This window comes from Siphateles boraxobius, unplaced genomic scaffold (genome assembly GCF_051911475.1).
Source record: "Siphateles boraxobius isolate OS27281-9 unplaced genomic scaffold, OSU_SipBor_1 161, whole genome shotgun sequence".
Classification (NCBI taxonomy): domain Eukaryota; kingdom Metazoa; phylum Chordata; class Actinopteri; order Cypriniformes; family Leuciscidae; genus Siphateles; species Siphateles boraxobius.
In genome coordinates this window covers 235,001-252,500 of record NW_027508768.1, presented here as the reverse complement: position 1 = coordinate 252,500, position 17,500 = coordinate 235,001, and the positions used below count along the sequence as shown (strand labels likewise).

General features: G+C 37.1%; 1 protein-coding gene across 1 annotated transcript in view; it reads left to right on the top strand.

The window, feature by feature from the left end:
- Positions 1-17,500, top strand: part of LOC143739996 (receptor-type tyrosine-protein phosphatase mu-like) — a 360,798-nt gene that overhangs the window by 146,600 nt on the left and 196,698 nt on the right. The window contains exon 7 of the mRNA XM_077232010.1: positions 5,121-5,414. Coding sequence (XP_077088125.1) covers positions 5,121-5,414 — 294 coding nt within the window. The remainder of the gene's footprint in view (positions 1-5,120; positions 5,415-17,500) is intronic.

The following is a 17,500-nucleotide window of genomic DNA, read 5'->3' as shown; positions in this document are numbered from 1 at the left end:
TTTCCTGTCAGATGTCAAATAGACGTTTAGAAGATGTCTTTAAGATGTAATGATTTAGAATGCATGTTAAACCGACATCTTTTAAACGTCTATTTGACATCTGACAGGAAACGTCCTATAGACGTATTGCAGATGAGCAAACACTCTTAAAAATACGTCTTCCAGATGTAAAAATCACATCAAATAGACTTGTGCTATCTGGGCAGTTTTCACTCGTGCGCGCGCTTCAATCTATCGCCGTTGTGGAGACTGTATTCATTCCGGTGAAATCACAAAATAAAATGCACACAAACGTGTCCCTGCTTGATATACTGTAACCACTGATGAATATATTCAGTTTTGATGAGAGAAAAAAAAAACTAAACGAGTGCGGATTAGAACCCGTAACCTCTGACACGCTTGGCAAAAGCTCTACCGCTAGCCCAGGGGTCTCCAACACGCCTGTTGCGCGCTCAAGTTCGTTATTTCAAATCATTATTTCACTCATTTTTTCCAGGCGCAGCGAGATGAAAAAATCCATTAAAACTTTGTCGTTGTGGAGAGCGCAGTGCATGGTTGCATAGCAACGACAGACGCCACGGGGAAATCAGACCGAATTTTACTATTAAAGATAAGCTAATGTGCATTGTAAACGTCAGTAATTTATCTTTTTTGACTCATTCTTTTTATAAAATGATTTAACCCTTCGGAGTCTTGGGCTATTTTGGCCGTTTTTGAGTACTTTTATTTTACTTTTAAATTTTGCAACATAAACAAATGTTTAGCATACCAATGTTTGATATAATGTTTTTTCAGCACAACATCACCTATATGACCAGACAATGAGTTTTTCACTTTGATGTACTCTATCAACATACTGGACCCAAAATCACACAAAAAACACAAAATCCGAATAGAAAAATTATAGCTTTTCTACTACAAAAAACACAAACATGCTCAATGAAGCATTTTAAAAGGTTTAACATGTAAACACAAGTTGTAAATGTCAACATATACAGGTACAATTCAGATATAATCAAGCTATATACAAAAAAATATGATTTACAAAAAAAAGTGGGTGTAGCCATAGGCTTTTCTTTTTCTTTTTAGCTTAGCCACTTTAAAAAAATGTTGTGCACACAATTATACAGAGAGCTATATTTAAGGCCTTGCCTTCCCAGAGTATGAGGGTTACCAAATAGTGCAAATACAACATAAAAAAGGTAAAATTAAGATCAAATCAAACTATATGCAGCAAAAAGCAGGTGTGGCAATAGGCGTTTTTTCTTTTCTTTTTTGCTTATAAACTCTACAAAACACTTCATGTACAATTACACAGATATCTACATTACAGGGCTTTCATTCCTTGAGTAAGAGGGGTTCCTCTATACTGCAAATATACCATAGAAAAGGTAAAATGAACACAAAATCAAATTATACATACAACTATTTACAACAAATATCAGGTGTTTTTTTATTTTTATTTTTTATCTGTGCCTCTCCTCAAAACAGTTTATCTAAATCTACTCCTAAACTACTCCTAAACTACCTAAACTATCTACACTACTCCTAAACTACTCTCAAAATCTACTCAAACTCTTCCAAAAACTAGCAATAATCTCTCTCTCTATATATAACGTATATATGTCTCTCTTTATCAACTTCGTAAAATCCTCTGCCTTTCAGTTTCGCTTGTTTGCTCAGTTGGCTCCTCCTCCATTCCCTCAAACGCGCATCCTGAAGAGCAGAGTCAGCAGATTCACACATTTTTCTCCGTTTTGTTTTATGACAAAAACCGACGAAGTTATTAGAATAAATGCAACGCCTGTCGCATCCCATCTTGCGTTCTTTTACGTTCTTTTTGCGTTCATCCACTCTTGCGTTCTTCAGTATTTTTTTATATAAAGTTTAAATGATCATATCTCCGTTTTTACTTGGTCTATCAACACAAAACAAAAAGTAAAATAGAATTTCAAGCCAGCACTTTCGACTGAAGTGGACGGCAGCGCTCAACATAACTTTGTTTTTATGCTTCGACGTCTTGAACTGGTCATGTAACTTGATCACGCCGGCGTGATCGGCGACCCCGAAGAGTTAAAGGCTGAAATATGCGAGGTTTCTTTTTATAAATCTTTTTTTGTCAAAAGTTTATTTGAACTTGTACATGTTAGTAGATAACATGTCGCAAGACACTCCTTTAAAATCTGGCCATCATTTTTAATGTTGTTATTTGAATGTTCATGTAAACGAAAAGTGCATATTAATGCTAATTATATTTGTTATTTGCTGGTTTTCGACATAAAACTTGTTGAATTGACTTTATTGTGTAGTATTAGTACCTTTTGAACAGGATTCTGTGATAACCGTGATCATTTTGGTCACTATAATCATGAAATGAAATTTTCATGCCATTTCATCTCTAGTTAAGATGCACTATAAAATCAACTATAATTGTGTTTTTACAGAATAATATGCAAAGTACAATTTTCTATACATTTTTTTTATCTCTGATTCTGTTCTTTTATCTGACATTTAAGGGTGACATATATAGGCCTACAAAAGCTCTTTTAGGTCTAAAACAGTTTAGATAGTTGTTAATATGAGAGTTATGAGACATTATCAGTGTTGGGAGTAACGCGTTACAAAAGTAATCCATTACAGTAACATATTACTTTTTGCTGTAACGCAGTAGTGTAAGGCATTACTAATCAATTTTCAGTAATATTTGACTATATTACATGTTCAGTTAATACTACAAATAATACTAATAGTAATTTAAAGATGTGATAGCATTGGATCTGGACGGGAAGGATAACTCTTGGAGTTGGAAGGTGTGTGTCGCGATTCTGCCGGTTCGTGGATCTGAGTGTTTTATATCGCATATCGTTACAACATCAGAATGTTAAGTTCTACTACTGTATAGTTATTTTGGTGAAAGTATCTCAAAAGTAATACACGCGTAATGTAACGCATTACAATTCTGAGACAGTAATATTGTAAGGTAATGAATTTCTTTTAAATTACAGTAACAAGTAATGTATAATGTATTACAGTTTGGAAGTAACTTGCACAACACTGGACATTATTTAAGAGATTTAAGCATTGTATTACATGAGTAGCTCTCGTCACTATCTTTAAAAAAAAGTAGCTCTAAAAATGAAAAAAGGTTGGAGACCCCTGCGCTAGACTATTTAAGAACTCAAACAAACTTTGCGGATCGATGGATTTATTTACGGGTTGAGCAGAGAGGCTGCACAGTTTGACCAGCGGGCCGCGGATGGTCTTGCTAAGCCCTTGCAATGTAACTATTATCAGATCCGGCTCGAAACACTACCGGGAAAACACTACCGGGAAAACACTTCCGGGAAAACACTACCGGGAAAACACTACCGGGAAAACACAACCGGGAAAACACTACCGGGAAAACACTACCGGGAAAACACTACCGGGAAAACACAACCGGGAAAACACTACCGGGAAAACACTACCGGGAAAACACTACCGGGAACACACTACCGGGAACACACTACTGGGAAAACACTACCGGGAACACACTACCGGGAAAACACTACCGGGAACACACTACCGGGAAAACACTACCGGGAAAACACTACCGGGAACACACTACCGGGAAAACACTACCGGGAAAACACTACCGTGAAAACACTACCGTGAAAACACTACCGGGAAAACACTACCGGGAAAACACTACCGGGAAAACACTACCGGGAAAACACTACCGGGAAAACACTACCGGGAACACACTACCGGGAAAACACTACCGGGAAAACACTACCGGGAAAACACTACCGGGAAAACACTACCGGGAACACACTACCGGGAAAACACTACCGGGAAAACACTACCGGGAAAACACTACTGGGAAAACACTACCGGGAAAACACTACCGGGAAAACACTACCGGGAAAACACTACCGGGAACACACTACCGGCCCACCGGGAAAAGCCCCGACACTCCCGACTGCCACTCCGCCCCTGACGCTGAGCTTCTTCATTTCTCCTCTCGAGTGATTCCTGAGTGAATATGCTGTAAATATGAACGATAATGTTTTATTCTGTGTCTTTATTCGCCGGAGGACTGAGACGCTGTAGAGGATCAGTGTTGATGTGTTCATCAATGCTCGTATCCCAAACTCTCGCACACTGTAAATGTGTTTAATTTCAGACGCAAGCGTTTGTTGTGATCGGTAGCCGGAGGCAGTTTGAATGTGGTCACCGAAGCTTTATATTTTATTTATTTTTATTTACACGGTGTGTGATCATTTTTTTTAATGGATCATATAAAATGACACACACAGACTGTTTCCCACTCTTATTAAAGGGTTGTTGATTATGATGTAACTTTTTAAACTTTAGTTAGTGTGTAATGTTGGTGTTTGAGCATAAACAACATCTGCAAAGTTACGACGCTCAAAGTTCAAAGGGAGAGATTTACTTTTACAGAAATCACTTTTTAAGGACTACAACAAACGGCTGGTAGGAACTACAACGGTCAGTGACATCACTGACCCTAAAATTTACATAAACCCCGCCTCCAGGAACACGATTTATAGATTATCATGACAGCATATGCTAATCAGTGACTAGAAGATAGTTATCTACACATCAGATACATAAATTCATCTACTAAGCGTTCAGAAATGTCCTGTTGCTTCTACATGTCGTCACTTCTAGAGTCTCTCCATCTTTCTGACTCCAGTTTGAACATAAAAGGCTAAAAGTTGTTGAAATGTTCAGTGTGTGTGTGTGAGAGGTAATCATAGCTGCTAACACACACACACACACACACACACACACACACACACACACACACACACACACACACACACACACACACACACACACACACTCACACACACTCAAACACACACACACACAAACGCCAGCTCTTGTAGCTCATTTGCATTTAAAGGGACACACACATAAAAAAACGGCGCGTTTTTGCTCACCCTCAAAAAGTGAAATTTTTAACATGCTATACAAAATATCTATGGGGTATTTTGAGCTAAAACTTCACACACACACACACACACTCTGGGGACAACAGAGACCTATTTTACACCTTGTAAATAGCGCATTATAGGACCCCTTTAACACTGAATGTGTTGTTCGTCCCCTAGAGCCGCCGGTCCCCATCGCTCCTCCTCAGCTGATGGCGGTGGGAGCCACGTATCTGTGGATCCAGCTCAACGCTAACTCCATCAACGGAGACGGGCCGATCGTGAGCCGCGAGGTGGAGTACCGCACCGTCTCCGGCTCCATGTACGACCTGCAGCCCGTCGACAAAACCTCACACAAGATCGGCCACCTGGACCCCGACACTGAGTACGAGATCAGCGTGTTGCTGACGCGGCCCCTGGATGGAGGAACCGGGGCCCCGGGGCCCCCGCTGAGAGCACGCACCAAATGTGCAGGTAAACCCGATCGACTGATGGATGTTGAGTCTGGTGTAAGAAACACTGCGTGATATACTGTTAAAACCCTATGCTGCTCTTCCTCGTTTTTGAGTGAAAAAAAAAACTTTTTTTTTTTACTTCATCGGAATGGTACGAAACTTGGTAAAGGTTTTGGCACTTGCGTATGAATATACAAAAAAAACATGGATATGATTTGAACAGGTTAAATGGTCCTGAATGAAATATTCACACTTGTGCTCCTCGCGGTCAGAAACGAGCGCATTGGAAATGAATGAGTTTCCTCTAGTGGAAGCGTTCGGTACTGCAGTCGAACTACATCTCACTGAAAGAGCATTTACTGAGATATCAGCCTCACATGTGGAACACAACTTGTTTAGATTTATTGCTTTGATTTTCTGGCAGTTTTAGAGTAAATGTGTTTTTGAAATATAAATTTCATATAAAAATTGAATCGAAACATTTTACATAACAATCAACGTGAAAATCTGTAACTTTTTTCTAAGTTCACTTTATTCAACTTTTTTCGCTTCAGCAATAATCTGCCAAGTGTCGTCTTTCAAAAGAGATCAAACATAAGATTTACTACAGTTTATGTTGGACATTTAATTTTCAGGTCTGTGCTCAAAATGTGAATAAATGAATTATAACTACTGCGTAAATATCATGTAGTATGATAAAATACCCTAAAAATACGTATTATTAAATTTTAAAAAATCATCAAACTAGAATACAGTACATTATAAACAAATAAAAACCTTCGGTCATTTTTGACCGCCACGCAAAGATCATCAGAGGGTTTTTAAAGGGGTTTTTCCATCCATTATTTACTCCCTCTCATTTCTTTATTCTGTAAACAAGAAGATATTTTGTTTAAATTGCCAAAAAATGCTTTTCTAATTGAGTATTTTTGTCTTGTTTCCAGTCCAAATGTTGTGTTTTCTCTGGAGTTCTGTCATTTGTGAAGTTTTGTTATTTTTATATATATGTTTAAATTGTATCAAAACATTTCTTAAATCAAGATGCATTTACTAAAGTAAAAAAATGACATAAGATATTAAGTCTTGTTTTCTGGGGAAGTTTTTGCTTAAAAGAAGCAAAATGATCTCCCAATAAGGTCAGAAATATAATCTTGTTTCTTTTTGAATTAACATTATTTTAATTACAACATTGGGAGATAATTTAGCTTTTTTTTAAGCATCAACTCACTTAATTTTGATTAATTCCCCCAGAAAACAGGACATAATATCTCATGTCATTTTACTCATCTAGTAAATACATCTTGATTTAAGAATTTTTTGATATTTGGACTGGAAACAAGACAAAAATACTAAGTTAGAAAAGAATTGTTTTACAGTGTTTGTCTGTATAATGGGAATCAATGGGAATCAATGGGAACCAAAACAGTTTGGCTGCCGACATTCTTCAAAATATCTTCTTTTATTAGTGATGCACGATATATCGTCCACTATATCAGTATCGGCTGATATATGCTCATGTTTAATGTTATCTTTATCGGCCTGATGTGAAATTTGGCTGATATATTAAAGCAGATAAATAATGTATTATTTCCTTCAGCTGAGACTCTTCAGATGCGCACTGTTCAACATGATGGTTATGAACTGCTTAAATATGATTGTAATCACTTCAAAAAGAAAAATATAGTAAAGTGCAACATGTGTCATATCGGCTACATAAAATTATAATGAGAATTGTGTGTTTGGGTCATGGCTGTTAATGGTGAGACTTTTTTTTAATCATACTCTTAAAAATTATACAAAAGTTTATCGGCTAATATATCAGTTATCGGCTTTCAAATATAAAGAATTATGGGTTAAGTTTTCATATCGGAGAAAATTATGAAAGAATTATAATTTTTGCTTGAATTATCCCAGTACGACTTGACTCCCTGAAACGCCTCCATTGTCTCTTGAGTTTCTTCCGGGAACGAACACGTCACAATATTCCTCATTATAATAATTCATACGCAGAATAAAGGGGCGGGGCCTGGTTGAGTTAGTTAGTAGTGTGTTAAACTGGCGGTTATGGTAAGGGGCGGGACATTTCCCAAACACACTCGAAGCGCTCGACCAATCACAACACACTGATCCAGCCGACCAATCAGAGCACAGTGTGCTTTTCAGGAGGAGGGGCTTCAAAGAGACAGGAAGTAAACAGAGCGTTACTGACAGACTGGGAAGAGAGGAGCCGCAACAATGGAGAATATGAGGAAAATAATCAACATTCAAGCAGGAAAACCTGTTCTAGTAGAGCCTGAAAACAACATCAAGACTCTGTAGAAAGGCATAGGTCCTGTTTTATATCTCATGCAGTATATCAGTGGTTTTTAACTTGTTTATACTTAAAAAATATTGAATAAATGTGCCAGGGCAGTGAGACAAAAGTCAATATTTGAAAACTTCTCTTTATATTTCATGCAGCTTTGCTTCTCTTTCTTGGAAATAAATATTTTCAAGTATTTTTCGATCTTGATCTACCAAATTAGACACACACTGCTTTATTTCATTGTAATGCAACTTTGCTTGTATATCTTAAAACTGCGATATTTCCATCTGCACTTGAAGACTGTTGGTGATGTTGATGTTTGAGTTCAGTGTCCTCTCGTACCTGACGCTCTCTGTGTGTGTGTGTGTGTGTGTGTGTGTGTGTGTGTGTGTGTGTGTGTGTGTGTGTGAGCGATGGACAACTGGAGGCTGCTCTGACCTGCTGAAGGATTCGCTGTTTCTCATTTCTGCAGAGCTGATGGCGATGGATGAGTCTGTGTCTCTGGCCTTCACACCAGGCCTTTAGGGTGTGTGTGTGTGTGTGTGTATGTGTGTGTGTGTCAAGTCACCTTTTTATATAGTGCTTTTTTCAATACAGATGTTTTCATAGCAGCTTTACAGAGATAACAGAAAAATAATGTTGTAATAATATTTGAAATATAAAATTAAATGTCCTGTGTGTGTGTGTGTGTGTGTGTGTGTGTGTGTGTGTGTGTGTGTGTGTGTGTGTGTGTGTGTGTGTGTGTGTGTGTGTGTGTGTGTGTGTGTGTGTGAGAGTGTGTGTGTGTGCGAGTGAGTGAGTGTGTGTGTGAGTGAGTGAGTACGTGTGTGTGTGTGTGTGTGTGTGTGTGTGTGTGTGTGTGTGTGTGTGTGTGTGTGTGTGTGTGTGTGTGTGTGTGTGTGAATCTGAATGTGAAGATGCTGATGAAGGTTTTCCTGCAAACAGAAGTTAGTGGGAAGATGGAGAGATCATGTGATCATCAGGAATCTCAGATGAGACTATATGCGGTTCCTGATATTGCAAACATCTTTTAGAAACAATAATCTAATGATTCATGTTTAATTTTTGGGTAAATTATGAGTCACTTAATGTTTCTGAAGCATCACCAACAGAGAGACACTCAAAACAAAGTACATGCAAACGTTAACCACTAAAAACACATGCAAGGAACAACACACACACACACACACACACACTTACTCACACAGTTACTCACTCTCACAGATACACACTCACATAAACACATACGCACACACACACACACACACACACACACACACACACACACACACACACACACACACACACGTACACACACTCACTCACTCACTTTCACACACAGTCTCGCACACACAAACACACTCACTCTCACACACACAGTCGCACACGCACTCTCACACACACACACACACACACACACACACACACACACACACACACACACACACACACACACACTTACTCACACAGTTACTCACTCTCACAGACACACACTCACATAAACACATACGCACACACACACACACACACACACAGCGTTACACTCCCTCACTCACTCACACACACAGTCGCACACACTCACTCACTCGCACACACACACACTCAGTCACTCACTCGCACACACACACACACACACACACACACACACACACACACACACACACACACAGACACACACACGCACATACGTACACACACTCACACACACACACACACACACACACACACACACAGTCACACTCACTCACTCACTCACTCACTCACTCACTCACACACACACTCACTCACTCGCACACACACACTCTCACACACACACACACACACGCACATACGTACACACGTACACACACAGTCACACTCACTCACTCACTCACTCACTCACTCACACACACACTCACTCACTCGCACACATACACAGTCACTCATTCGCACACACACTCACTCTCACATACACACACAAACACATTCACACTTACTCGCACACACACACTCACTCACTCTCTCTCACACACACACACAAACACACACACTCACTCACTCGCACACATACACAGTCACTCATTCCCACACACACTCACTCACTCACTCTCACATACACACACACACACAAACACATTCACATTTACTCGCACACACTCACTCACTCTCTCTCACACACACACACAAACACACACACTCACTCTCACACACACAGTTGCACACACACACACACACGCAAACACACAGACACACACACACAGACACACACACACACACACACACACACACACACACACTCACACAGTTACTCACTCTCACAGACACACACTCACATAAACACATACACACACACACACTCTCTCACACACACACACACACACACACACACACACACACACACAGTCACACTCACTCACTCACTCACTCACTCACTCGCACACACACACTCACTCACTCACTCACTCACTCACTCACTCGCACACACACACACAGTCACACTCACTCACTCACTCACTCACTCACTCGCACACACACACACAGTCACACTCACTCACTCACTCACTCACTCGCACACACACTCACTCACTCACTCACTCACTCACTGACACACACACACTCACTCGCACACACAGACACACACACACACACACACACACACACACACACACACACACACACACACACACTCGCACACACACACACACACACACACACACACACACACACACACACACACACTCACTCACTCACTCACTCGCACACACACTCACTCACTCACTCACTCACTCACTGACACACACACACTCACTCACTCACTCACTCACTGACACACACACACTCACTCACTCACTCACTCACTCACTCGCACACACACTCACTCACTCACTCACTCACTCACTGACACACACACACTCACTCGCACACACAGACACACACACACACACACACACACACACACACACACACACACACACACAGACACACACACACACACACACACACACACTCGCACACACACTCACACACACACACACACACACACACACACACACACTGGAGGGAGATTGTTAAGTGAGTGATTTCTCCTCAGTCTCTCGTGTCTTTGTTCTCTCTTTGCTGAGTTTAATGGAACTCCAGTGACAAAGAAAAACAAACGTACAGAGAAAAACGAGTCGTACCCTTGAAAGTGAATTATTCAGGCTTATCTCGGCGTTGTTGTTTCGTGTGCTTCACAAAGACGTTCCTCTAAACGCGAGGCGTGTTTTTACTCTTCAAGAGCTTTTATAGAGAGTCTGTTGGTTCGCATTGATATTTCTCCAGTCAGAGGAACATCTGCATGATGTTCTGTCTCCGGTCGTGACCCGCGCAAGGCCGCGCCAATCCGCCATTCTTTTGTGCGATTGTGTTTGTGAGGAAGGAAAGTGTAGGAGGAGCGGCTCATATTGTGGATCTCAAGGACATTCTTCCACAGAAAGAGTTTATTCATGTGTGTTTATTTAAGAAGAGTTTCTGCTGTCTATCTCAAGCTCATTTGAAGCTCCAGCTGTGAGCAGATGTTTCACTGTTTAACCACACTATTGTCATCATGTAAACAACCGTAAACACGTGGAAACTCTAGTTTAGATCTAAAGCATCGATTCATTCAGGCTCACATGAGGATTTTAGACATTATTTGACATTAAATCATCAAACTCAAAAAATCGTCATTCAAACCTGATTTTGTTTCATTTGTTTTCTTTCTTATTCAATCTTTTCTCTATTTTTTTAACATTCTTAATCTCTGGTCTTTCTTTTTATTTTATTATTTTCATGTAGTTTTCTTTTTTCTATACACTTAACTGTGGTTATACAGGTCCTTCTCAAAAAATTAGCATATTGTGATAAAGTTCATTATTTTCCATAATGTAATGATAAAAATTAAACTTTCATATATTTTAGATTCATTGCACACCAACTGAAATATTTCAGGTCTTTTATTGTTTTAATACTGATGATTTTGGCATACAGCTCATGAAAACCCAAAATTCCTATCTCAAAAAATTAGCATATCATGAAAAGGGTCTCTAAACGAGCTATTAACCTAATCATCTGAATCAACTAATTAACTCTAAACACCTGCAAAAGATTCCTGAGGCTTTTAAAAACTCCCAGCCTGTTTCATTACTCAAAACCGCAATCATGGGTAAGACTGCCGACCTGACTGCTGTCCAGAAGGCCATCATTGACACCCTCAAGCAAGAGGGTAAGACACAGAAAGAAATTTCTGAACAAATAGGCTGTTCCCAGAGTGCTGTATCAAGGCACCTCAGTGGGAAGTCTGTGGGAAGGAAAAAGTGTAGCAAAAAACGCTGCACAACGAGAAGAGGTGACCGGACCCTGAGGAAGATTGTGGAGAAGGACCGATTCCAGACCTTGGGGGACCTGCGGAAGCAGTGGACTGAGTCTGGAGTAGAAACATCCAGAGCCACCGTGCACAGGCGCGTGCAGGAAATGGGCTACAGGTGCCGCATTCCCCAGGTCAAGCCACTTTTGAACCAGAAACAGCGGCAGAAGCGCCTGACCTGGGCTACAGAGAAGCAGCACTGGACTGTTGCTCAGTTTTGCATGTCATTCGGAAATCAAGGTGCCAGAGTCTGGAGGAAGACTGGGGAGAAGGAAATGCCAAAATGCCTGAAGTCCAGTGTCAAGTACCCACAGTCAGTGATGGTCTGGGGTGCCATGTCAGCTGCTGGTGTTGGTCCACTGTGTTTTATCAAGGGCAGGGTCAATGCAGCTAGCTATCAGGAGATTTTGGAGCACTTCATGCTTCCATCTGCTGAAAAGCTTTATGGAGATGAAGATTTCATTTTTCAGCACGACCTGGCACCTGCTCACAGTGCCAAAACCACTGGTAAATGGTTTACTGACCATGGTATTACTGTGCTCAATTGGCCTGCCAACTCTCCTGACCTGAACCCCATAGAGAATCTGTGGGATATTGTGAAGAGAAAGTTGAGAGACGCAAGACCCAACACTCTGGATGAGCTTAAGGCCGCTATCGAAGCATCCTGGGCCTCCATAACACCTCAGCAGTGCCACAGGCTGATTGCCTCCATGCCACGCCGCATTGAAGCAGTCATTTCTGCGAAAGGATTCCCGACCAAGTATTGAGTGCATAACTGAACATAATTATTTGAAGGTTGACTATTTTTTGTATTAAAAACACTTATTTTATTGGTCGGAGGAAATATGCTAATTTTTTGAGATAGGAATTTTGGGTTTTCATGAGCTGTATGCCAACATCATCAGTATTAAAACAATAAAAGACCTGAAATATTTCAGTTGGTGTGCAATGAATCTAAAATATATACGAAAGTTACATTTTTATCATTACATTATGGAAAATAATGAACTTTATCACAATATGCTAATTTTTTTTAGAAGGACCTGTATATATTTTAGGGCTATGAACTGAATTTAACTGTTGTGCGACCATATGGAAAAAATTATATTTTCAGGGTTTTTTTTAAATAATTTTGCTTGTGTTAATCCAAACTGCATAAATTTTGGTACAGGTGTGTATTTTTATTGGAATTTTACTATTTCACTCTCATTTCCTTTAAAAAATCTATTTGACTCTAATAACACAAAATAGTTCCACCCAGAACCTTAAGGACAAAAAGTCCCCATAGAAACCCATTAAAACTGCAATTTTTAATCCCAGGGCCACTTAACTATTAAACGACGCAACCTTTGTTAATAAGCTTTCATTCTGTTAGCAAGGCTTCAAAATTAATATTTTTTTTAATTTTGACCAGATGGTGCCATTTTCTCAGGTTTGGCCTATAAATCAAAATCTGGCTTTATTCCTGTTTTCTGCTTCTGCATATTATAGTGTGTGTGTGTGTGTGTGTGTGTGTGTGTGTGTGTGTGTGTGTGTGTGTGTGTGTGTGTGTGTGTGTGTGTGTGTGTGTGTGTGTGTGTTGCTGCATCTAATGGGTAAAATCTGATTCTGCGCGCGAACACACTCTCACTGAAACATCATTGTTTTAGATATCAAAGTCGTTTTTTAGTTATTTTAGAGTTCAATATGTTTCATAAAATATGTGTTGTATATAAAATAATGAATAAATAAATCATTTTCATAAACTTAAAACTCTATAATGTATTTTGGTTTCACTTTATAAACTGTATTTACTTCAACAATAATCTATCAAGTGTCTTCGTTAAAATTTAAAATCTTTAAAACTTAAGTTCGTGCTCGCATTTTTACGACAGTTTTTGGAAATGCACATTTTCGTCCTGGGTGTTACTCTTTTTAATTGACGCTCGAGGGTTAAAGAACACTTCATGCCAAAAATGTCTTCAATAATTGCATAATTCTTTCATGTTTAATGGGTTATTAATTTTTTTCCTGTTTATAATATTTATTGATATTGATATGTCCTATTGATATGTTTACGAGTTGTTTGATTCATAGAACTTAATTAAAATTAAAAATGAATTAAAACTAAATCAATACATTTAAATAAATGCATAAAATGATCCCATGATGGAACCTCTAAAAAGTTCTATAAATTTACCATTTAAGTTTCTATATGAAACCTTTCCTTCATTTTCCCTTCTTTTCCTCTTTCATCTCTCGTGTTTCTGATGTCATTCATCATCTGTAATGGCAGCTGAGTGGAAGCAGATGAGCTTCACTGCTAATGAAGATAAATTCACTCCTGACTGTTTGTCTCCTTTTATTTTTTTAAGTTGCGGGAGAAATTAAATAAATAACATAAAAATCTGCTTCAGCACTTTGCAGGCTGTTTGTAAAATCATCTCTCTCTCCATCAGTCAGTCATAATGTATGCAGTGTCGGACGCCCCACGCTGCGTCACACAGAGAAAACATGTTTCATGAGATAAAACCTCAGAAACACTCAATTATTCTGTGGAACGGACAGAAATGATCATTCTGTCGTTTAATCTCCCTCATGTCGTTCTCAGACCCGTTTGACTTTCACAAAAGTTCTCAATACATTTGATTTTCAGTGAAGATCCGCTTCGGAAGATAACGCGCACAAGTCAAAAGAACAGCGTTTATTTGAAATAGAATCTTTTGTGCCGTTATAAATGTCACTTTTGATCAATTTGATCCTGGTCATTTTTGACCGTAAATTTTTACATTTAGTTTTTTTGTTGTTGTTTTTTACTTTATCGGAAACGCTTCATCCAGAGGTCCGTTTGATTAGTGTGTGTCTGAGATATCAGTTCACATATTTCTCCGATCACACTTATATATTACACTTATATATATATATATATATATATATTACACTTATATATTACACTTATATATATATATATTACACTTATATATTACACTTATATATATATATATTACACTTATATATATATATATATATATATTACACTTATATATATATATATATTTCACTTATATATTACACTTATATATATATATATATATATATATATTACACTTATATATTACACTTATATATATATATTACACTTATATATTACACTTATATGTTACACTTATATATTACACTTATATATATATATTACACTTATATATTACACTTATATATATATATTACACTTATATATTACACTTATATATTACACTTATATATTACACTTATATATATATATTACACTTATATATATATATATATATATATATATATATTACACTTATATATATATATATATATATATATATTACACTTATATATGTATATTACACTTATATATATATATATATATATTACACTTATATATATATATTACACTTATATATTACACTTATATATTACACTTATATATATATTACACTTATATATTACACTTATATATATTTCACTATAAATTAAACTTATATATATATTACACTTATATATATATATATATATATATATATATATATATATATATTGCACTTATATATTACACTTATATATTACACATATATATTATACTATAAATGACACTTATATATATATATCACACTTATATATATATTACACTATAAATGACACTTATATATATATATACGCTATAAATTACACTTATATATATATTACACTTATATATATATATTACACTATAAATTACATATATATATATATTAGACATGTGCCGGTATTCGGTAATGCGATAAATCGCGGTAATGAATATGCACGATATTGTTATCGCGGGGACTTCGAAATACCGTGAAAAATAATAGATCCGAATTTAGATTTTTAGAACGCGCATCAGCTTATTTTCCATCAACCGCTTAAAAAACAATGCGTATATGCTGCGCAAAACACATGTGCACTTTGATGTAAACAATCCCCACATCACATGTATAAGCACTGTGTGCATGCAGTGCGCACTCTAGTCTAATGTAAACAATCCTCACATGGAAAAGAAGCACGGCGGAAGGAGGAACGCTGCCGACTATTTATCCCCCGCATGGCTGCCAACTCTCACGCATTCAGCAGCTTGAGACTCACGCAATTGACACTTTCACACGGTCTCGCGCCACACATCCATTTTCTCACCCAGAGAAAAATCGCGGAGCAAAAGAGGACACTGACACCGACAGACTAGACAGAGCAGGTTACTTTTGATATGAAAAAATATCAGCTCTCAGGTTTTATAACGAAATTCAGACAATAAATACTGTTTTGGTGCTTGTAAATAACGTGACAGATCGCGCGCCTCAGTTCAAGTAAACCGATCATCTGTTACTTTTTATTAAAGATACAGTACAACCCACCGAAAGGTACGTACTTTCGATCAATCAGTGTTTTTCAACCACGGAAAGAGGTCAATAACACTGCAGGAGAACAATTATGTCACAGAACGTTACATTTACCTCAGGAAAGCCATTTAATGTTAGTTGACTATAAGAAAATAGCTATAGAGAGGAGTATTTTGCTAAATATGTGCACTATATTATTTTAATATATGTTTACTTGTCATTATATAATTGTTATTATAATGAAAATTACGGCATATTACATTTTTATATTTATATTATTATTATATTTATATTGTATGCATTATATTTAATTTCTCTCTGTATGTTTACAGCATTATGTGAGATATATTTTTTTCTTGAGAAACATTTAAATGCAGGCTATCTACTGTAGCCTACCTAATATTTATCCAAATGAGTCAATATTGAATCAAGATTGAAATTAAATCCAAGAATTTAATTGAAATCATGAAAATTGTGTTAAGCAATAATACAAACAGTAGCCTCAGTAACCATGTAAACATTATAACATGTTGTCACTAAAAAATAAAATTAATGTTTTGACAATCACAATTACACATTGTGATGCAAGTTTTTTTTAGATACCCCCAATCCGTCTGTTTGTCTTGTGCAATTAAAATATCGTGATAATACCGTATACCGTGATAAAAGCTCAATCAATTAATCGCAGCATGAAAATTTGATACCGGCACATGCCTAATATATATATATATATATATATATATATATATATATAACACTTATATATACATATTACACTTATATATATATTACACTATAAATTACACTTATATATATATATATATATATTACACTTATATATATATATATATATATATATATTACACTTATATATATTTTACACTATAAATTACACTTATATATATATATATATATATATATATATATATATATATATTACGCTATAAATTACATTTATATATATATTTCACTTATACATTACACTTACATATATTACACTTATATATATATTAGAGGTGGGCATAGATTTTTTTTTTTAATCTAGATCTCATTGTAATCTTGGAATTAATGTAGATTAA